The sequence below is a fragment of the Ischnura elegans genome, chromosome 2, assembly GCF_921293095.1.
Source record: "Ischnura elegans chromosome 2, ioIscEleg1.1, whole genome shotgun sequence".
NCBI classification, from domain to species: domain Eukaryota; kingdom Metazoa; phylum Arthropoda; class Insecta; order Odonata; family Coenagrionidae; genus Ischnura; species Ischnura elegans.
The window spans coordinates 9,299,463-9,323,593 of NC_060247.1; the positions used below are offsets into that span (position 1 = coordinate 9,299,463).

The 24,131-nt window shown below is 39.9% G+C and overlaps 1 protein-coding gene across 4 annotated transcripts in view; it reads right to left on the reverse strand.

The window, feature by feature from the left end:
* Nucleotides 1–24,131, reverse strand: part of LOC124153366 (Y+L amino acid transporter 2) — a 178,801-nt gene that overhangs the window by 86,731 nt on the left and 67,939 nt on the right. For all 4 annotated transcript variants that reach the window (XM_046526481.1, XM_046526479.1, XM_046526478.1 and 1 more), the window contains exon 3: nt 14,639–14,764. In XM_046526481.1, the coding sequence (XP_046382437.1) occupies nt 14,639–14,764 (126 nt within the window). The remainder of the gene's footprint in view (nt 1–14,638; nt 14,765–24,131) is intronic.

Sequence of the window (24,131 nt, forward strand, 5' to 3'; positions counted from 1 at the left end):
GCCTCCTTCACTTCTCTCTTTAGAGAATGCTTACAGAATAAGTAAATTTTCAACGTTAATTAAAATGCGATGGTGGTTGGCGTAACATGGTGAAACTCCTTCATGATGCACAAAGGTTAAGAAAACACTTAGCTGTTTCACAAAATAAAATATATTGCGACCAGGTATCAGATATCAGATGATACGCTGTATCGAAACCGGTCGCAATATATTTTATTTTGTGAAACAGCTAAGTGTTTTCTTAACCTTTGTGCATCGTTAATTAAAATGTTTTCACCACAATGAACCACTTTCGAGACATATGGCAAAATTATTTCAACTCCAAGGAATCCCTTTAGAGTGGGAAGCTAATATTTTTAGAATTTACTTCATCAAAGGGCTAGGATATCACCGAGTAGGAATTCTCTTCATCTGACCCCATCAAATTTTTGCCACAGCTCTCGCACAAAATCAGAAAATCTCGTCACAAGAATAAGGTATTTGGAAAACTCCACAAATATTACTCTTTTTATACCTGAAGGGTAGGAGGTAGATATTCTCAGATATTACCACGATTCGTAAGTTAAAGAGGCCATAGTAATAAGTGGAAAATTAACCATCTCAATGCCATATGATTCCATCAGAGTAACTTTAAGAATATTTAAGGCAAGTGTAAAATGAATTCTTGGCGTATTTTATCCAAAATATGAACAAGAACCAATTTTCACGTTAATGTCTTTGAACATTTTTGGTTGATATCTCATTATTTTAACCGATACTTTAAACGTGTAATAAAAAATCAGCCATTTTTTCACTATTCAGCAGAATGTATGTAACTTTTTCAGAGATGTCTCACAGAAAAATACATAACCCCGCTATGTCAAACTCTCATTTCATATTGATCCGTATTCATCTACCCATTAGGAGCAAAGATAAATGGATACCAGATAAGTTATCTAGACATGACGTGACTTATATCCTCTTGCTCATTCTATTAATAAATCGTAGCCGTTGAAACTCTTGTAATCCCGTAAAAACAAGGACACATTGAATATTCATTCGGGCTTGCAAACGTGAAATTGTGAATAATTCAATCATAAGTATTATTACTCGTATCATTACTTATATTTAAAAATTAATATTTAGTACGGACATACAGCAATCTTGCGTAATATAATTCGAAAGTAGAGGAAAAATAAACGAATAAGAAGTACCCACTGGGTACCTGAACGGTATGGATAGTAAAATCCGTAAAGGGATAGGGGTACAAGTATACAATGAAAAATATGCAACGATAAAAATTGAAAGTTATCTTAAGATTTTTGGGCGGAGCGGTAGAGGACGTCATGACTGAAATCTCAAAGAGTAAAATAGGCTTCATCATTGGAAGGACTAGCAATTTAACAACAATCATAATTTCAACTTTTCTAGTCTTTTTTTGAATTTCTAATCTTTTAAAAAACTTTGATGCTTATTTTATGATAGGATTTACGAGTAAAGGTATCTATTTCATGATACTCAAAAATTTCAGCGGGAGGTTTTTTTCGATTTCATCCGTCGAATAATGATAAGCGGAAAATAATGTGTGACGATATTTTTTATGTCCATTTACTACTGCAACCAAAGGCCGTCAGTGCATAATCCAGAGAGGCAGTGGGAAGCCGCAGTCGAAATAAAGCACGTACGGAAAACGAAGTATGGGAGGGATGAAATATCTTAATTCGGAACCCTCAAGTGCTTTTATGTAGCGTTTTCAATCCTCGGTAAAAGAAACCATCTTAGGAGAATGAACAGAGGCAAACGGCCCTTGCCTTGCGGATTCCAACGTCGACAAAGGCGTACTACTACCGCCATCCCGGCAGTGAGCAGGAATCTCATGTTTTAAGGGTGGAAGGGGGTAAGAATTCGGAGGGAAAGATCCGTAGACACTGACGCTGACAGAGAAGAAATGCGACGACGCTGGAGGGAAGTGGCTAGCAATTTCATGCACCTCTTCAGCGACGGGCGGGAGTCAATATGCCGTGCCAACGGTGGGGTGCAGCGATATAGCGGCGTCGGCGCTTGTGTCGTCGACCGAGAACGCCTGTCGAGCGCACACGCGTTTAAATTAGGTTCTGCGGAGCACCAGACACGACGGAAGGACAATAAAATGCCAATGGTGTGAATGAGACGGGGAATTCAGGAGACGGGCATCTCAGAGCAGCCACCCACTCCAAGCTCATGCTGAATAAAACTTCCGCACGCGCATGAACACCAGAACATCTCCCACAACAAGATGATTTATATTTTCTTTGACTGGTCATTAACCTCATTGCGATCCTAATTAGTTCCTAACCACTTCTCAAACTCAAGGCCCAACTAAAGCAGCGAAAATGCAAGAGACGCGTTAATTAAAGTAAGTAAAGTTATTTGACACGAAGGTTGAAATTTACACTGAAAAATATCTCTTGCCTTGATGGGAATCCGAACCCGGATCTCACAATAGCCGGTCATATATGCTAACCAGTTAAAACCTATCTCTGTTCACGGCGCATTACGGAAAATTATAGGTTCTAGTTCGAGGATTGCCCTCAGTATAAAATCAATGAACACTGATAATTGCGTTAAATGACATTTATTAATAAGATATTAATGAGATTTTTGCCAACAAAAAAGGACTAACTCTATTACTGCAACGAGAATAACAGAGTATTACTAATATTTAAAAAAAATGAATGAATTAGCACCAATCTTTGACGTGAGTAGCAAAGATACCGTGCCCGTTGTAGTTTGAAAAATTGAAGAGCTTCCACATTCCAGAGAGCTAGATATTATTGAACATTAAAGGACGACATGTACATTGACGCATAATGATAACATTAAGTTTAATAAAGATTCAAAACAAAAGTAATACTAAATTAGGAACAGGAATATCTGCATAAAATGGCAATTACATGATGTATCAATTATGGTTCTCTAGTTTTCAAACTCCACTACTCAAAGAGAAATCATAAACAGAAACAAATCAGGATGAATACGAAAGAATAATTTAAAAATACCGATAAATATGTCATTAGTCGTATGTCGCCCTCAAAATAGTTGGCCGTTGAAGAATTCTCATCAGGGATTCTAAGGTTGAAATTAATCTGGCTCGGCAAAACTCTGACCTTTGAAAAAACTGAGGGTCGAAAGATTAATTCATCACCATGGTTAAATAAATAATTATCCACGCGACCATTGCTTTCTATTCTCCATGACACTGTCTGTAGGACGCACATCCCATTGCTGGCGTTCACTTGTCATCTGCCAGCCACATAACCCCCTCACACTCGTCCCTTCATTTCAATCCCCTGGTGCAAGGCAAAAGAGAAAAGAGCGGGGAATAAGGCGGAGAAAGTAAGATGGGTTGGAAGGAGAAATTCAAGGGGGAGGGGGGCGCTTATTGGGGATGGAGGTCTGGCCTTTCTCATCGATTGAGACCCGCCCAACCCACGCCCCTACGCAACCCCCTCGATACACCAACGCATTCCACGATGCAACCGCCAAAACCACCACCTAAATACTCCCAACCACCCTGGCAAGACGTCACGGCTTCGCGAAATGTTTTCATCAACATACGCCTCGCACTATCTACTTTATTCATCTGAGCACCTTAAGGGCGGAACCCTATTAGCCTCCCCTTACGTCGACAGTGTGGGAGGAAGTAAGGCAGATGAGCGGAGAGGTATCAGCTATTACTGAGAGATAAATTAAGATGTCATTACCATGGAACGATAAGGTTAAATCGAGTAATGAAAAATTATCGCTCACACTTATGAACGGAGATTTCAGGTAATGCCACTGGAGATAACTCGAATAAAGGAATAATAATACTGGAGATAACTCCGCGTCGAAAAAAACATAAAGTCAGATGTAAATGGGCGACAGCTATCTTCACAATAATAATAAACACCTTCAAGCAAATAAAAACTAAACCATATCGCACGTATGTAAATTGAAAAGCCATTAAAATTTTGATACTATAACGTCAATGATAAAGGAGCATCAGCTCGCCATCAAAAAAGAAGACGTGTCGGAACCACACTCCTAAATACATTAATGCCTGTATAAATATCTTGAATACTAAATAGGGCTCATTACAACGACTCATCCAGGATAATTCATTAAACTGATATGCTATTAAATTTTCCACTCCATAGCGAAAGATTTTTGAGCAGTTGGTAAACATTCGGAGAGAGATAGAGAATGAGGTAGTGGTCAATGAGGGTGTGACGGGAGGTGTGGAAGAGGGTGAGGGCGCTTTGCATGCATTATGAGGGTTCCCAAGCGCTCTCCCCTCCCAAGTACGCCACGAACGGGAAGAGAGCGAAGGAAAAAAAAGATGCGAGCGCAGAAAACTCGTGAGCGGGACTCGAGGGGTGGTTTGAGATGAGAAGCAGGCGAGGAAAGTGCGATGCAGCAGAGCGATGCCCTCGGATGGGAGGCGGAACAAGGGACAGCGGCGTGAAAGTTTCGAGGGGGCTATTCTTCATCAAGCATCACACGCTGCACAAGTGATGCTCGGCAACATCCTCTCTAATCATGGTCACATTTGATGCTTTCCCGGCGAATAATGTGGTAAACGTTTCTTGGGATTCCCGCGTGGATTTAATATCGCTCGTTCGATCACTTCAAGAAATTTATCAAAGGAACATTTTTTGAATTTATATGGCTTTTAGTTCCATTTCAACTGCATGTCCCAGGCACCCCAAGTAAAGTGTCCCACGCACAATTCTTCGTCTATAACCACGGGTAAGGGTATAGCAGTAAAAGTGATATTCAGGCACGAGAAATGTTCCCTATCTCCATAAATTTTCTCCGGACAAATGAGTCGAAAGATAGGAAGATTTCATTAACCACATCTGCCTTTGAGAACAAAGTGTTTTAAAATTATCTGATCTAATAATAAGCTGGGGGATACAACCTCGAAGCCCAGTCAAAACCCCAAAGAGCGGAGAGGAGGGACGCGTTCGATGACGGTGTCGAGCCTTCGTCGCTAAGTACAGGGAACGATGGCATCTGTACTGCATACCTGGGGTATTCCCTAGCTCCTTCCGAAACTACACATGGCCCATAAAAAATACTATTACTGTCAATAAAATACTCTGAATTTCAGGAACACAACTGTTTGAAAATTAGTCAAAGAAAATATCCACAGCTGCAGTGGTAAAATAATAAATTTTGCTCCTAATGACTCGGAATTTCATTGAGATTTAGATACATGATTACCACAAAATTCGCAGAAACCTTTTGATTCTGGCGTTATCGGGTTAATTGCACTGCGGCAGGGAAAACAAATCTATCAAGGGATCCGCTTATGACTGAAGACTCCCGGAAACGAGTGGAAAAACCGGAGATGGATGAATGAGGTGGGCAAAGAACGTCTTTCGGGATTGATGGGCGTCCAGGTCACGTGGCGACCCCGCGGAAGGCGAGAGGCTCTCGTCGGGAGAAGGGCGGGGGGAGAGAGGAAATCGCTCCTCAGCCATCCACGGCGGAATGAACGACCCTCCCCCCTCATCTTCCCTGCCGCACCCCCCATCAGCACCACGCCAAGGGGGTAGCTTGTTGATGACGGAAGCGGCGAAAGCCCCACAATTTGGACGAAGAAACAGCCGGGGAAAAAACCTGGTTTCGCTATCACGAATCATTAGCAGATATTCATCACGACAGAATCTGGAGCCTGAGTAACGGGCACAGCTTCAAAGGGTAAAGTGAGGGTAAGGAAATGCTCACGTTCCTTGATCGTATAACTCATCTGTTACGATTGGAGACGAATTCAGCGGCAGTGCTTGCATTGAGAGCAGTACATGATAGTAAAGAGGAGTTGTTAAATAATTTTAAAAGTATTCGCCACGGAGAACACACCGTTAAGGAATTTCAAAACTTGTACACATCAATAAATACCCTTAATTTACAATTGAGTAGATTGGAAGCTAAGGGGTATAAGTGATTTCTCTTTTCTATACAGAGTTAGGTACAGAAATAAGATATAGAAAAAAAACGAGATCAATTAGATGTTTAGTAGTGCATTTGATTTTCCACTCGAAGTCAGCACAGAACAGACTCTCACTTGTTTCCCTTGGCAACCAGGCTTTTGTGTATTTATTCTATCAATTAACTTCACCTGACTCTGTTGAGAAAAAAATCACTTGTACCCCTTAGCTCTCCACCCACTCAATTAAAGTTCACAAAATGAGAGGAAATATTTTAGGTACCCTTGATTTTCGCTGTTTTATGGGGACACACTGACACGCTTCCCATTGACGATTTCATTTTTCCAAACAAATACATATATGAAATACAGTCAGAGGTAATCGTGAGTCTACTGAGTCACCAGTGTTAAATCTTGGCTCAGTTGAGTGGATAATCGGTTGTTTCCCATGCAGTCTCAGTGGGCTTCGGTCCAAGTCAAAGAAAAATGCATAAATAATGCCGTTCTCGGAACCGGTATCAGATTACACACCGATTTGAAAAGTAAACTGCCCGACTCATAATGCGAATATTGAGATGTGCAAATTCACAGTTCTGATTTCATTATACTCTCCGCAACCGGTTGTGCGTTCCTTTCCCAGATGGGTGAGCGGATTGCCCTCAAGCTATCACGACGCGAGTGGTCAATAACGTGTTTATTTCTACACCGCAAGGCAATTAGTGCTCTTTGACCAAACACTATTCCTCAGAGCCTTCGATTGGAGGATGATTAGTTACAATAGCAATATCTGGTGAGAGAGAACTCATAATTCAGTGAAAAGAATTTACTATCTTTTCCAGTGGGTACTTTCGGTCGAATCTGAATTCGAAAAAACGACTTCAAATAGTCGGAGAGAAACCACCTTGCGAAAAATGAATCAGATCGCCATTGACAATTGGCACAGTTAGAATGAGTTGACACTAATGGATATTCCTTTGCAAGTAGTAAAAGCGAATTACAGACTCTCAGAAAATAAATTTACTGCCGTTGATTCACACTCTAACTATGACGCTGAAAGTGCTTCAGAATGAAATTCATACCGTCAATGCTTAGTGTATCTCCATTTAAATCGCAATTTTGTTTTCCTTTCCGAGTTCACTTTATAAAAATTACATCCCGCACCACATGTCAAAGGACCTGTCAATAAACCTTAGGTATTATCCTGTAGTCAAAAGTAGATTTTTACCACTACTCCCAAAAGTGGCGATTGGGAGCCACAATCAAAAGAATAAAAAAACGGGGTGTCAAAATCGGAAAAAAACAATGAAAAATATTTTTTGTGGACTGCTGCAGGCTGAAATAAGGATTGAGGAATTTCAAAAAGAGTGAAGGGCATTTGTCTTCTCTGTTGTCGTCGCCGAAACTCACTGCTACGTTACATTAAGAAATACTGACACAGTAGAGTAGAAAATAGGAGTTATAAAAAAAAATGAATTCAGGAATAGATACCGCGGCAGCGGAATTTCGAAACCCTGAGAGCAAAATAGTGTGAATTCATAAAAAAAGAATGCAATTGAGATTTGATTTCGGTTTAATCTGGTGGAATTCTAACATGTTTTAAATTAAAACTTACTGACAATTTTGCACAATTAATTGTACTCAAACGACTGTTTTCAAAACATTCCTTATTATCGTCACGTGACGATACCGACTTAACTTCGACCTGACGATTATAAGGAATTCATTGAAACCGGTCGTGCGAATAAAAATGTTCGTGGAAAATTGCAATTAAGTTTTTATTTACAAGAATACGCTAAGCTTCAAGGTCTCCAAGAAGCATATACACAGATTCAGTATGTGCTTTATCTTTGTGGAACGGTCGATTTTAAGACGAAGAACTTTCTGCGAGTGCTGGTGCGTTTATTCATTTGAGCGTTGTTTTCCCATAGCCCTAACTTTCTCTAAGCAATTATGCAAGTATTTCGTTTCGATGATAAGCCCTATCAAAGATTATGCAAAGACGGATAACACTGTTTACTCCATTAGTCAAATCAGGCTTATTCGGAAGAGCCAAAGATCGAGTTCTATTGAACACGTCATCTTAGAGTAGAAAGGTTAAGGAAATCTATGGATGCAATACCGCTGGTGAGAGCACGGCTTTTGAGAGCGAAAATATATTCGACGAGCGGTCACGCGATGCTGGTTTAAGGATAATCCAAAGTTGAAGAGCGGAATGAAGGCGACAGTCCGTCCCTCAAAGAGAAGCTTCCCGCCTCATTTCGTCTTCGCCCAACGGCAGTCCGTTCATTCCCCGCGCTCTCTGCCACCCGTGCCCGCGGAAACCTTGGCCCGGTCGAGGGTCGCACCAAGGACGCGTGTCCATTCGCGCGACCCTAGCACGTCCGGAGACACGCCCTCGCATCACGGCGCGCGCTCTCGTAACGGCCAATGCATTCCTCGCGAGAAGCAAAAAACTGGTCTCTAGAGACAGACGACGCACCATGTTCACAGGGAAAGGAAGTTTGCAAGGACAATGGTTTGGCTGGTTTCTTATCAATACAAAGCACTGCAGGAACAAGTGACTTTGCACGCAGTCACGCGCACGGGTGCAAAGTTAATACACCAAAGGATGAAGTTCGCCACGAAAAAATATTTGACTTAGCAAGCCTGACCGGCAATCGGGAGATCCGGGATCGAATCCCGGCTAAGTCAAATATTTTTGGGTGACGAACTTCATCCTTTGGTGTATTTACCTTATAAATACATTGGAATCCCGTTGCTTGGGCCACCAGACATTAAAGACGGCCTCTTATTCGGGAAAAATACCCATGAAAAGGACCCCATGGAGGAATTACCTTGATTTTTTCCTATCGATAGGAAAAAAAGCCGATATATAAATAATGAACGCCGAAGCCGAATAATAAACGCATATATGGTATTTCAACAATACTTACGTAAAGCTATGCCATTTTTTAAACACTGAAACCTATTATGTAGCTAATTCTCCCTTACCATTGAACAACTCGAGAACAGTTTATCGTCTATCCTTCCGCTGCTAAAGTTATAAACACGCATTTCCATGTATTTTAATCATCCATGGATCAGTGAATAATCATCCAATCTATGAATATTGAATTACTTTGGCTTCGTAAAGTACTGCTTCTATAAATCCAGAGAAGAAATTTGATCATAAGTTTAAAATTAATACATCTTATGTATGAGAAATTTATGAGCACAAACTTGAACCAATGGTATTATCTTTCCTACAACTTTTAAATACCAATAGTCACACCCAAAGAGTTATCATAAAAAATGTATTAGGTCTTACAATTAAATACTGCAATAGTACAATAATTCTTCTTCCTCCGTTATACTAATTGTAAAATCTAATTAAGCACGCGTAGGCAATGATAATGTGAACTTCTACCATGAGATATCCTGCAACATCTGCAGTTATGTGGGATCTAAGAACTTGACAGTATTTAACGAGTCACTAAAGGCGTATATATCCACTCTGGGTTTTTCCTAATGAATCTTATAGTTTGATTGCTCTGAATGACCGCAACGGGAAGTTATTTGACGTCTGACCGCAATCAGTGATCCTTTGCAGATGAGCCCAAAAGAAATCGCCTCCCGTCACAAATATTTGAACGCCCATGTCCTCATTTCTTTGCATGAATAAGATAAACGTTTAAATTCGTCGTTGATACGACAGCTGGATTTTTGTGAAAGAGTTCATTTCCTACCTATGATGCCAGGGTATATTGCATAAGTTTCAGTAGGCTATGTCAGAACAAGACTTCTAAAAAGTACTTGATAGAATTGGTTCCATTTCGTTCAAATATACGTAATAAATTATCTTTGGAATTACTCAATCCCGCCACAAGTTCCATCACCAACTCCAACGGTTTATTGCTATAAATATCCGTCGGATAAAATACTATTTTGATTTGTCAGCGTGTTACAAAAACCCCAACGTATTTTTAATGGTAGATTTTATCTTTACACTGGTTGCGGCATACGCGGTCGTCTGCGATAACCCCAGAGTACTCCAGATTACCATTATCTTCACATTTATTGCTCACCACTTAGACAGCATTAAATCGAGCATATTGAGTCCTTCAAAAGAGAATAGCGCTTAAAATCCTTCAGATGACGAAGATACTAGTACATTTACTTAAAATAGCTGCCATATATCCTTCAAAACTCAAAAGTAAATTGACCAAAAATTCCATTATATACCTACCTTCAATACTAAGTGTAAATATGCCTAAATATATTAATAATTCTAAACTATTCACAACTTGAATATTTAAGCCAATTAAGTTCCGAATTCATCTGAGGGAGTACATGTTTTTTTCGCTGGATATACCTATAATAAAAAAATCTCTATCTATTAAACCGGCTATCAAAATTATCTCAAAATACTTTTTAAAAGGATCTTAGCAATGAAATACTCGACATTTCGAAAATTATCCAAAGCCAGGAACAATGATGAATCAGAATATTGCCATTTTTGAAAGGCTTCCATCCCACTGCCTTTTGTATTTAGCGTCTTAAACATTTTTACGCCTGCATTTCAACAAATATTTTAATTTGCTAGAAGCATTTAGAATTTGGACTTCCCCCCCTTATCTTCTCCACCAATATCGTGCTCAAATATGTTTCGGTAAAAAGGTATTTTCCAGGGCATTCTTCCATCCAGGTGTACAGAAAAGAACTTAATTCTAATAAAAGGATTCAGCCGTAGAAATAATAGCTTCACTGAACAATTATTCTTGGGAATCATACCATGAAAATGCGTTTTCTTTACTTTTCGTGCCTCATTAATAGCGTTTTGAATGCCGTGGTACTGTTCATTTTTCTCCAAAAGAATACTTAAGAACGTCTCCATTCGGCGTGGCTTGGATCTCACAGAGGAATGAAACCGGAGAGCTCGTTTCAATGCGACGCGTGGTATCTGTAGTTAAGCCGACGACTCTTGCCACTGAGAGAAGAATTTCACCATTTTTTATCATTTATTTCTGTTCTCTGTAGATTCATCTAAGCCGATTGAGGGTTGCTACTATATCTTGTCTAGTTCACCTCAATTTCGGTCGCTGAATTCATGCGGGTTGTCCCCTTCCGGCAAGAACGAAATGATCGCGATTCGATCAAGGCGGTATGGATGCCTCGTGCTCCTGCGACAAGCGGCAAGGACAGATGCTAAGTCCCCTCTTTCTCCTCCCCTCCCTTCCACTCTTCCCACAGAAACGAATCTTTGGACGCGTAAATAAATAATCGCTTCCTCCATAGAGATGCGCCCTTCGAATGTGGCCGTAAAACGAGAGGACGTTAAAATTAAGCTTCTCCACGCATCGTAACCAATCAATGTGTTTTCCGACTCTTTAGTCCCTATCATGAATGAGCTTGCGTCATACTCGTATAATAATCACATTTATAGCTAGAGTATCAAGTCAAGAATTATTCTTTAATAAAATATCTGAGTGGAAAAATAGATACCGCGAGTCATTATTTTCCGGACTCTGTGGTCTCGACTTCCTCCGTAACTTATACTCCATGAAAAAATAATATTTTGTAGCTGATGAAAGTATGTGGAATTTGATGAGTATAAATATGCTATGATATCAATAATAATAATAATAATAATAATTAACTTTTCTTGGATATCACACAATTACTTATACCATACTTATTTTTTACAGAGCGCGACCCGGGTTTTAATGAATTATCATCATCTTCAGGTGCAAATTAATTAATTAATTTTTCTTCGGGTCGCGCTATGTAAAAAATAAGTGGTATAAGTAATTGTGTGATATCCAAGAAAACTTATAATGGAATACCACGATGTTAATCAAGAGTTAGTGAATAATAATAATTGCCAACAATATAACTTTATGGCAGCCATGTTTTTTTCGGGTGATAATAGCCATGATATTTGCGATATATCATGGCTACATTCCCCATTGCTCTAATTACTGGTAAGATATTTTCCAATCGCGGGAGAGATAATAGCTATAATAATTAGGCTAATAAACTCTGCACAAGGGCATGAGCAAATTCTTGGATATTATATTATAGCTGCCGACTAACGATGGCGGCTAGGTAATAAACCCTTGAATAAAAGAAAACTTAGCCATTTCATTAACTAACCTCCAGCGAGATATTTCCGGACTACGTACTCAATCTTTTTCGTACAAAAAGTCAAATCACTATAGGCTGGGGTATAATGGGTAGCTCTCATGTTGCACTACCTTTTCTCCCGACAAATTTACCTCCACATTCCGCGTTATTTTTCCTGGTAGGGCCTACGCATTCGTAATTAACCATATAAGTTGAAAAAGTTCAGCTGCTTTGAATGCAATTCATTTTGCATCATTCCTGGGGCTACTATTTATAATACCAATGCATAGAATATTAGAAAATGTTACTTAATGAAAAAATCTATGAGAAGATTCGAAATATTATAAATTGAGGGCAAAGAAGGTTAAGTCCGTAGATTCCAAAGCATAAAATTTGCATAAAAAGTCGAATAAATAAGAACTTCATCCTTTTTGTATGTAGAATCGAAAACACCCGCTAATTAGAGATAAAAAGCATGAAAATAAACCACTTGATCAGGAAACAATACTCAAATAGAGCTGTAAATGGAGACAATACCAAAAAATCTGTTGATTCCTCCGAACATAGATACACCTTTCACTTCAAGTGTATTTGAGACAGTCCTCATGACATCTGAGCCTTCACTCCGCATCAAAATAGGGAGGTGGATGTTTAGAACTGCTAAACACATGAGGCACATTTCCCGTAAGCCTAAAGCTACCAATGGAAGAGGCGTGGCGTTTGCGTCGTCGGTACACCTCCACGAGGTCTGATCCCCAATGACGACATCAATAACCGAAGATCTTCGTCGGAGATTCATCCAAGGTCACATTGGCGCCGTAAAACAGCGCGGGGAGGGCAAAAGATTTCGCGTGCAGAGGAAAGACGTCAAAGCGGCATGAGGACACCGATCGCCTCTCATGCGAGCAAATCGCTCCTCGCGACCACGCAGGCCACAGGGAGACAATTGAAGGGGCGTCAACACAGACGGGTTGGCGGAAGTAACTGCGCTCCCTCACTCGGGGAGTTTATCCATACCTACTCAAGCGAACGCATTTTCCTTTAAAGCAAAGATTTTCAGAACATTTTCGACGGAGGCATTTTTTAAATTAGATTTAGGGAGGAATCATAAGCTGCTTAAAGATGAGCTGATATTGCGGTAAACAGTTACATTCTTTTGGTAGCACAGCTAAATGGTCATTAAAAGAAATATTTTAAGTTCTTCTACGATCCTTAATTTTTGTTTCCAAAGCAACTTGGTAAGTACCACGGATCTAATAACTGAACTTTTCGGTCATGTCATAATTTGGATATTAACAGCTATTATTTGGCACTATCCCAAAAGAATAGGGCCCAAATAGCCGTGTTAGGTTATTTATGTTAGGGTAGTATCTTACCTTCAAAAATCAACAAAATAGTGAAGGGTACAATTATTTCCCTTTAAATGTTGGTTTTGAACGCCACGCAGGTCTATAATTGTAGTCCCAATTGGAAACTAAGTGCTCGGTGCCATAAAATGCCAAAGTTGAATCGATTTTTAAAAATGGAATAGTAATGCAGGTCACGGAAATTGTAATTACGAAAGAAACTTCGCGAAGATTAGTAGTAGACTGAAATACCTACGCAACCACCTCAAATGAATCAGATCCAATATTGTTGGACCGGATCGGAGATAAGTGTTTATCGCAAGGGCAGCCTGCTTAGTCGCAAATAGAATTGGGGAAGGGGGAGAAGATAGAATGAGATTCGATAGAGGCAGTCACAAGGAATGAGGCAAAGGGCGACTGTCAAACGATTGTTTTGGATCCACTTCCAGCGAGAAACGAAGACGATGCGAACGTCACGACAAAAAGGCTTCAGCAGAATCAATTCTCAGTGCCTTATTCTTTCGTCATTACTAACGTTTAGAAAGCTTGTTTATGCTACGACTCAGAATGCCGTCAAGCGTTGGAGCTAAAACGAGGAAAAAGGGAACATTCGTTTCGTAAAAGCTCAACTCTGTATCCTTAAATCAAGTATTTAACGGAGAGAATGAAGATGAATGCCTGGAGACGCAAAACCAATTGTTTAAGGAAGCAATGTGCTATCTCTTTGAGAAACAGAGAAGGAATCGAGGACGAAGAACACGTGAATAACTAGGTATTTTAAGTCAAGACCAATTCAAGTCGACAAACAATCATCCACTAAATCGTGATTGTTTGTAAGATAATGTATTCATTTTGATCCCTCCATCTTTTAATACTACCACTGCCTCTCTTATCAAGGTAAAGCAAAAAAAAATTGTCCGACAAGATTGACGATTGTGAAGAAAGAGATAATGGTTTGGTGAAGCGCTTGAATTTTTGCGTGATTAAGTTTAATTTTTCTCGGGAAAATATCTCCTATTCCTTTAAGAAATAGCCTATAATTAGTATGAGTTAATTGAAATGATGACGACGTACCATTTCCCAAAATAAACCGTGGCAGAGGCATAGATAGTTTATGCAACTCTTAAAAACCACCTGCCCCACTTGATAAACGCAGAGACTAATTTCGGAGAACCATAATAAGCGAAAATAATGGTTCCTCTTACCCTCATTTTGAACTAATAAATAGAAAAGAGTATAAAATAGCGTTGGTACTCACCCTGGCATAGCATGACGATACCCGTGGCGATGATGATAAACAAAGCCAGAAGTTTGGCGAAGGTGAAGGCGTCTTGCACTCGCGTAGCCCACTTCACGTCCCAGCAGTTGACGAAAGTCAGCACCACTGCAAAGAAAAGACGCGAAATACATAAGTATGATAAGTAAGTAAACATGAAAATCACACATTCAATTGCATGCATCTAGAAAATATCATTCAGGCGAAGTATACCTACTACACTCAATTAATTCTGCTAATCAATCACGAAAGGAATTTTGAAACCACAAAAAAAGATATTCGAGGAATTATTATTTGCTATTTACGGAGGGGGTTAATGCATTGCATCATGGTTAACCGTGTAAATAGTCAAACTAGCGTGATTTTCCGTTGCATTCCTTGACAAGAAAGAGCCCTCCTTTTTTTCTCATTCAGGACATTCTTCTAGAGATAAACACCACATATTGAGCACAAAATCGTAGGGTTAAAATATTTTTTCGCGGAGAGTAAGAAATTTATCGCAAGTATTTAAAATTTCGGCAATTAAAGCGCACGATTTATTTTTCACTGGCACCAGATCCTCCCTCATAACATTCGGCGACTTCAGGCGGAAGTTAAATTCAAACTGATTCATGTATAACGAGATTGTAAAACGATTACCAAATTCAAATTCCACGACTATTCCCCTGCAGTAATCTTCATTTCCCCCTTCCTTTCCCGCATTCTAATTTTGATCATTATGTGAAATTTTCGCTCAGCTAAGCCCATCATGCTCAACTTCACCGAGGATTCAACTTTTGCCAGAAAACTACGAGCAAATTGTTGACCGGGTTATTCGGAAGAGCGAACAGAGGGGTCAAATTTTACAAGAAAGAAACATGACGAGGATGAGGACTCCAGGAATTTTCAACTGTAATATCCAGGAAGTTAAGGAAGTACATACATCAGTATTTGGTATGATGAAGTATGAGGTGAGATTTTCAGGCTTCCGCTAATAATAAGCTAAGAGATGAGCAGCCAAGACTTAACATTCCTTTTGAATTCCACAGAGAATGTGATCAATAACTGAAAATTCAGGCAAAAATTTATAATAGTACTCCAGTATTGACACCATTGAAAATGTGCTTATAATAATAAATATATTGATTTCTTTGCGGGCCTTTGAGCTCCAGAAAAATATTTATCTGCGCTCATTGCTGAGACATTCTCTTTAAAGGTCCTCGTATTTACCCAAAGAATTTGATTCAGCGTGAGGAAACACATAGTTATACAGTCGTATATGTCCGCTGAAAATCAATGCTTTCCTTTACGATATAGATTTCGACACCCTGTGCCTTTACCACCTGGGTTAAAGCATTTTATTTGAATGGTACAATGGTAAATGCATTGCTTCACCACTTATCCTACGAGAAAAAGTCCTAGCAATCAACCTACTTTAATGATGAGAAATATGAAGTCACCTTTCGTCGTTTTAGAGTCTGCCACTCATAATAACATTAAAAAATGACATCTCTGGCGTGTATGAGATGCCTCGTTCGCTAAACCTCTTTGATCTGAATTAATTAATTCCAGCGCTGGAATTAAGTTCTTGTTTTACACAACATGGTCTCAAATGACAGCAATGAATAACCAGCAATGACACCCACGAATTATTGTATTCCTCTTTTGTACACTCCCAAATACGGTTTACCTTAATGCTGCTCCACCGGTCACTACAGTGCATTTCCTTCGTACAGGGCTACGAACGCTTAGCGGAATCGACCCGCAGACGATTGCAGAAAAATCCATCGTGGCCATCGCCTACATAAGCTATCTAGCAATCACAATTCGCAAATATATTTAAATATAGGGCGCAATTTACTTGCAGTAGTAGAATGAAAAAATCCTTCGCAATATATGATGGAAAACCATACAGAACTGTGCAAGTTAAAATTTGAAACTTCAAATACATCAAATTTTACTTGGGAAACGGAGCCGTAATTGCAGTATCTTGCGATGGTTGCGAATCTTTTCAATTACTGGAAAGAAACACAGTAGATTCAACAGCTCTCTCAGAAAAATATTGCTCTCGAAAAGCCTTTCACCGGGAAATCAAATCAACGGTCATAATGCCAACTGCGCAGCTGAGAGATACCTCGATGCCTTAATCCCTACTCAAAGACAGAGCACGAGGTCTTCCCGTTAAAACGCGAGGGAAGCATTAAAAGCCGAATGAAGTGCGTCTTTTGTGCCCATTTTGAGGCCAAACGATTCCAAAATATATATATCGCAGGTATTAGCATCTAAGGCGACGTGTGAAATAGATGAAATCCGAGTTAATTCGTTTCGGACTGGTATCAGCAATGAACTAACTCCCCACTCATCTTTTCGCATGAGTACAACGGGGCTGCAGACAGACAACAGCAAGCACGCTCCCGTTTCAAACAGCGAGCGGTTACGTAGGTGCTCGAGGAGAAACAGAGGACGATCGCCATCCGTCTATTCTGCGCACAAGCGAGAAAAGATCACGTCCACGAAATACGATCCTAGAAAAGCGCATCGTGGCGGTCAGCGGCGGACTCGAGCACAAGAGGAAGGGAAGGAGAGTAAAAAAGCAAAGATAGGCGACCGGAGACAAATAGGAACATAAGCGTGACTCTATTATCACGCAGCTCTTCGAAAAATGGAAATACACGGAAAAAGACTCGCAAAGGGGGCTATGCCCACTTCGACACTATGCTCCCTTTGGTCGATCATGTTGAAGCGTACTAGGAATTGTTTTGAGGCGGAAGACAATGACGTTTTCAACGCACACATGCACCCACGCCTAGGGTACTTAGCTCGGAAAATGTTTAACTTACAAAGAACTAACTGTGAAAATTAGCTATCTAGCGATTTCATTCATTAGCTATCTAGCGATCATTTCATACATTCTTCCTCGTAGAATAATCCTCTAAAATCGCTGGCACAGCAATGGTTTTTCCTGGTTTCGCTGGTGGTGCTAGGACCCGCCCGCCTTTGTGACAGTGCGGGATTCCTCGTCCCATCCCTTCCTTCCCTATTCCGTCCCAGGAGGCGTCGTCGGGCTCCTATCGCGGCGGCGCCTCCTTCCTTTTTCCTTCCTGTCCTTCCCCTTCTGCGGTGCAGAGGTGATAAGCTTATAGCTTCAGACCTCGGCCCAGGAGTGTAACCCGCGGGCCCGCCCTAGGGTTTCGTATCCACTGTGTAAAATTAGCTTCACCCTCGGCAAAGGCTTGTAGACCTCTAAACTTACGCAAAGCAGCAAGGGAGAGCTCTAACCTCTCTTCCCGTATCTCAACCAATGGGAAATATTCCGTGCACATGACCGAAAAGACTCGTTTGAAGCCGTAAAAAAGAAGTAACTTTCCCCACCGTGTCCCAAAACGTCACAAAAACCATCCTTGATATTAATTTATTGCCTTAAATAGCATATCAATATTTCTTAAAATAAACGAATTTATATTTGTATTGAAAATAAAACTTTTTTTAACCCAATAAAATGTTCTCTTTCTCATATAAAGCTTTGTCCATAAAAACCAAAAGAGTTTGTAGTGGGTTAGAGATTCTGATGCTCCCCCCTCTACACCCAGACCCATTCCAGACTAGATCGATCAATCACCATCAATCCTCCTAAATCCCCTCTCCGTCCGACGCCCACACTAAAGGCGCAAGAGGCTGGAGACCCAAAGTTTTCGGGGATGAAAGACGAGGAATCGTCGTCGTCCAGTAAACATGGGGCGTGGGAGGGGAAAGAGCGAACGGTTGACAGCGCCCGCAGCGTGTCCCCGTGAACTCTGACCCCGTCGCCAACCCGACCCGATCGCTTGACGCACGTAAATTAAACTGGCACGCGGAGCACCCCTCCGGAAAAGAGACAATATGACAGCCCCCCACACCCTCTCCACTTCCTCCACTCAGAAACGCATTTCAGCTCCACATCCTCCGGAGATTTCCAAACAGGTCCCTGACGCGGGTCACTCCCTCGCGTTGCCCTGATAACGGAGGCACGTGATAACGCAGTCCTCGGACAACAACGACACCGCTCTGTCCATCCAACGTCTCGTGCTTCCCCGTCCACGCCACCCGTCTCCCCACCCTACCCAAGCCCGCTACCGTGTTTTCCTCGATCGCCGCAGTGTCCGAAGGATGTAGGCGAAGAGCAGTCACCATTGCATCATCCAAGTGCTTAGTGATTCCCAGAACGCATTTCGTTCGGAAGCGGGAAAAATAATAGGTATAATCACCGTCCGCATTCCACGAGATGATTAATTTGATGCCGGCACCATTTTAAATTTCGGGGTTGAAGAAAAATAGTGGACATTCTGAAGGTCCGGGTGGGATTGCTTCATGCTTCATTATTTAATTGAATTCTTTTGCATTGAATTTTTTTTTTAAATCTTGTGCATTCCCCTCTCATTTTTTATTATATTATTGTAAAAAAACTGTTTTGTAACCTTTATTTATGCATCAATATTGTATATTATTATATTTTATTTTACTCTCATTTTTTCAGTCATAGCCCTGAGGAAGGTTTTAAAATGAACAGAAACGTTGGCAAAAAAACTTTTTGCATTATATGACCTATACTCCAGGAATTTTTGATCATTAATTAAAAGAGGTCAAGACAAGAGAAAAAAGAAAATCTAAAAATATAAATTACATCAATAGCAATTAGTGACACAATACAGGACTTCCAGGTATAAATTTGTCCAAAAGCGTGATTTGGAAGATATTAATCAGACGCAATACGTTTTTTTTTCCTCGAAGTCTCATAAAAACACACGAGACAGAAACTTGTGCAGAGGCGATACATGACGAAGTAAAGCTTTGGAGTAAATGATGCGCATGTTAAAGCAAAGCATGCAAAACGGTTATAATTTGAATGGCAACCATAATGTGGGGCAATGGAAATAATTAAAATCAACTTAGTGATAAAAAGTAAATTATGTGATGGGTAAGTATACCATAAAATAAAAGTGCAGCAATGTAAGCAATTAAAACATTGGCATGAGAATTTAGTAGGAAATGGGTTTAGCTAATTATTTGAAGTAAAATGAGTAAGTAAAAGTCGTAAGGTGATTAAATGGCTCACGACCTATTAACAAAAAATCGGGAAAAACTCAAATAATAAATGCACATAAACAAATTGCAAAAAAACACGATGAAGAGGATGATGGCGATGGAAGAGAACTAACTGGCATTAAATGGAAACAGAAAATGGACAATTTTAATTGATTAGATAACGGGAGAAAAAAATCGAAGGGTCAATAGTTAAACACATCTACGGTAAATGAGAAAGTACAAAGGTAAACTTGTGCAAATATTTTCGACGGAGTTAAAACTGTCGAAATCGCTTTTGTGGAAGTAATGAGCGACGAAAGTTAGTAACAACCATCAGTAATACACCGTTCTTTCATTCAGAACTCATTCATGACGAGGAAAGTGACACGGTAAGCATGAATCAGTTCTACATATTCTCAATTCAGCTGGAGATATGGGAAGGGTGCGCGAGGCTAACGCAGCAACCCCACTGCAGCTCACAATGCATCGGCTGGGATTCACTCCACCACGGTCGGAATCAACAGTTTTAATCGATTCCACGAGTAGCGAGGCAATAAATAAAAAAGATAATCGATAAATTGATTTTCATCGTAGAATGTGGACCACGAGACTGTCCCCCAGAGTGGTATGGAATTCGGAGCAGATGTCGCCAGTAACCATTACCAGCATGTACCACACTCCACAAGAAAATCGTACATGGCGATGTTATTCCATTACCGTATGCGTTGAAAAACCTCCCATTTAAAATAAGCCTATTAATCGCTGAAATTAAAAAGAATTTATAAACATTTAAAATCAGCAGAAGGGATGACCTTAAAGCGATTATTTTGAGAAAGCCTCTTGTTCTACGGTCAATTTTACAAACAAATTTTTCGGTGAAATTTTCAACTAGGATATATCATTCACCTCGCCCTAGATTAGAATTAGGAGTTTTAGAATTTTCGTAAGCGGGAGCACTTGTGGATAACCTTTCAGAGCTCCAATATTATTTATCGCCATTAACAAGGGGGCAATGATGAGTACAAGCTTCAATTATTTAACCCCTTCCACTTCAATTTATTTTCTCCTATACCGTGCTCCTATCCTCTATTTATGTGTCTGTGGTTCCTTATAAATACAGTGGTAGCCAATGAAATAATATTTCGTAGTTTGTAATCAACCTGGAACAGTGAAATAAAAAATGGTTATTATTTCACATTGTTCACCAACGAATCCTCTTCCCGTAAGGATTCCTCTTCGGGAACACCGCCATCGCTACTCTTATAAAATAATTTTATTCCTTCCAATGCATAATATTTCATGAAATGTTAGTTCTCAATAATGTATACTATGGATGTTTTTAACATTGTTAATTTTTCAAAATATCTATTCGCTGCCCTAAATAGTCCTAAAGTGCTAAAGTCTGATGGCGAGCTACACTCGTCATTGTGCGATTTGGCATCAGAAGTTCATGACAAGATAGACTCCTCCTTTCAGCGCAAGGGGTTAAAAACAGTACATGTATTTTAACGATGAGGAATTACAATTTTAAAAAACGTTGCGTGCAATGAATTCAAGCTACAAGAATATTTAACCCAGCATGTCGGTAGAGGGGCGAATGTGTGCGCTTATCCCCTTCTCCGCGGGTAATGCCTGTTGCGCATCGACCACGCCCCCTTAATCCGAGGGATTTGCGGAGACGTGTGTCCGTACTTCTGTCCGAGAGTTCGTCAGCATTCACGTGGCGGTCTCCTTAAATCCACTTCAAAGTCCAGACGCTGTGGAGAATGAAGCACTGGTGGTGAATATTGGGTACAAGGAAGGATGGCTGGTGCAGATCCGCGAGAGAGCTCAATGCGATAGAAAAGGAGTGATTTATAACTCTACGGCAATACTAAGCCGGCGACTACCTACTGCACTCAATGCCGTCAAAATTCACTGAAATAAAACCCTGACGGAGGTAGGACGGAATCGTCGCGTCCCTTTGAAAATTCATGTGACCCACATTCGAGAACATAGTATTCCGGGATTCATCCAAGATATGGCTCGAGTCCAATGAAAAATACTAATCCACGCTCACGAACGGTTGAAGAAAATAAAACAACAAGGAGACGTTGCTTCAAGGTAATGTATTTTTCTATAATTCAGCATCGCTTTTCTTCCGGAGTACAAAACCTTCTACATACCTGCATCTTTCAATCCAAGGCCGTATGATTTCGACTGAATTGGTGAAATGGATGCTGGGTTATCACCAGGAAACAATGACATTTTCACAAGTTTACGACTGTGAGGCGAAGACACATGAAGTAGAATTCGACAATTCCAGATATTTTGTGAGGTGATCATTTATAGTTTTCGTCGATTCCTGTTATTTTGAATCAAGACGATGGTAACAAAATAGACTGATAGATATTTTATCAACAATACATCTCAAAAACGTGCATTAATGATTTTCTGCTCAAAATAAAATTGAGACTAAATAAAAGGGAAATCAACCATTACACTCACGGATAAATCAATGATGATAACTACAAAGAAAAAACCACTTATAGCGATTAGATTACAGGAAATTAAAAAAAGCGTTGTGTTAGCCTGATAAAACGGTTGCATTATATTTTTTTTAAAACCATTTCGCTCATTTTGTCACTGCTCCAAGTTCAACCACAACATTCCCTCTTATACATCCAACAATATTAATGATCTGATGTGAGAAATATGAATTGGGGATATTGAGTCATTCGTTTTTTTCCTAAAGTAATTTATATTGCTCTTCACATTAGCAACAAGAATTAAAGATGTAACACACTTTACATTCATAAATAAACCTCTTCCCTCACTTTGAGAAGGGCTATGTTCTATTACTAGTACAGTGAAAGAAAGGGGAATATTATATTTTCAACTATAGGAGATAAGAATGTTAAATTATTTTCGCTGGGCCAAAGCAATAGCGGCGATCTAACCCCACTCTCGACACATCAAATCTGGCTTTCGATCTCATCCAACTACACGAGACTCAGTCCGTGTGCCCCTAAAGGATAAATTAAGGGCTGAAAAGAATAGCGAAACTAATATGAGAATAAGAAGATGTCGCAATACGTCAATCATGAACCGCCGAATCAGTAAATTTTTATAAGACCTTGAACGGAGGCAGCACAATAACGCCCAAAGAAAAACAGTCATCGATTCTTACGGTACCGTCTAATTATGACTCACGGGGAAATTCTGAATGGAAAGTCCTGTGAATAGACAAGCTAAAGTACTAGAGCCTAAACAAGCGTATCGTTCAGATTCCTCAATGAAGGATTTATGAGACGAAGTAAGATGAAGTATGTGACGCTTTCCATTTCCTTCGAAGAATTTATCTCAAGGTCTTCGAAATATATATTTGAAATTCAGCTGGAAGAGTGAATGCAGTTTCCACACATCCAAGTCATTTAGGTAGGTATGAACACGTTTCCAATGAAATTCAACGTAAAAGTAATGGCAGATCATAAAACAGCATGTACCCACTGGGAAGCTAACACAAGACAAACGGTTTATGTGGTACCATAGGCAATGTTGTGCCATTGGCAACCTTGTAATGAGACCTCAATGCATAGGAAATTTGAAGTAGGATGTACCTAAGATTGTTACAAACGATTAGGAATACACGATCAAATATCTGGCTTCAATAGCGTTTTAATTCAGTCTAGTTATCGTCCAAATCTCGACTAACATAGCCATAGGAAGGGAAGTAATTAGAAAAGTGGTATTGAAATAAGTGCTTGCAATTTTCTACGATTAAGATCGTGGGAATCATTATCGGTACACAAATCATACCTAACCTTTTGAGAGTACTCATGTTTTATTTTTTTCTGTATTTAAGCTTCATATTAGACTTTCAGGACCCCGACAACATTAGTTAAATAGAGAAAGAAACGAAATATGGATCGTTCGATCAGTATGGAATGATCGCAATAGAGGGTGAATTTGGGGCGAACGGATTCCATTCCGAAGCGGAGGATCGGAATTTCTGCGAGGGATGGAGAAGTGGAGATGAAATTTTTGTGAGAAGGGTGGGAGAGGCGAAGTAGAAGTGGAACTGAAAGGGACGGGGATGGGTTTGGAATTGGGGAAGGGTGGGAAGTAAGGCAGGCATTAGTTGACGTCACATTTTTAATAAGTTACCGATATGAGAGAGGCGGGTGAAGAAAAAACACATAGAAAGGTCGGATGCGATAATAATCAAGGCAGCAAAAAATTATAAGCAAATAAAAGGAGTACCTACGTGATTCAAACCACTATAACTACGGTTGCGAAATTACATCCGGCTTCATTGTGATCTCAAGCCCTAGAAGATCTTCAAAAAGTGCGATTTCAATCCAAATCCATTAGTAGAGAGATGAAAAATGTTATGCCGCTCAGAATCATCTATCATTCATCGTCATTATTATTATTATATACATATCATACTTGT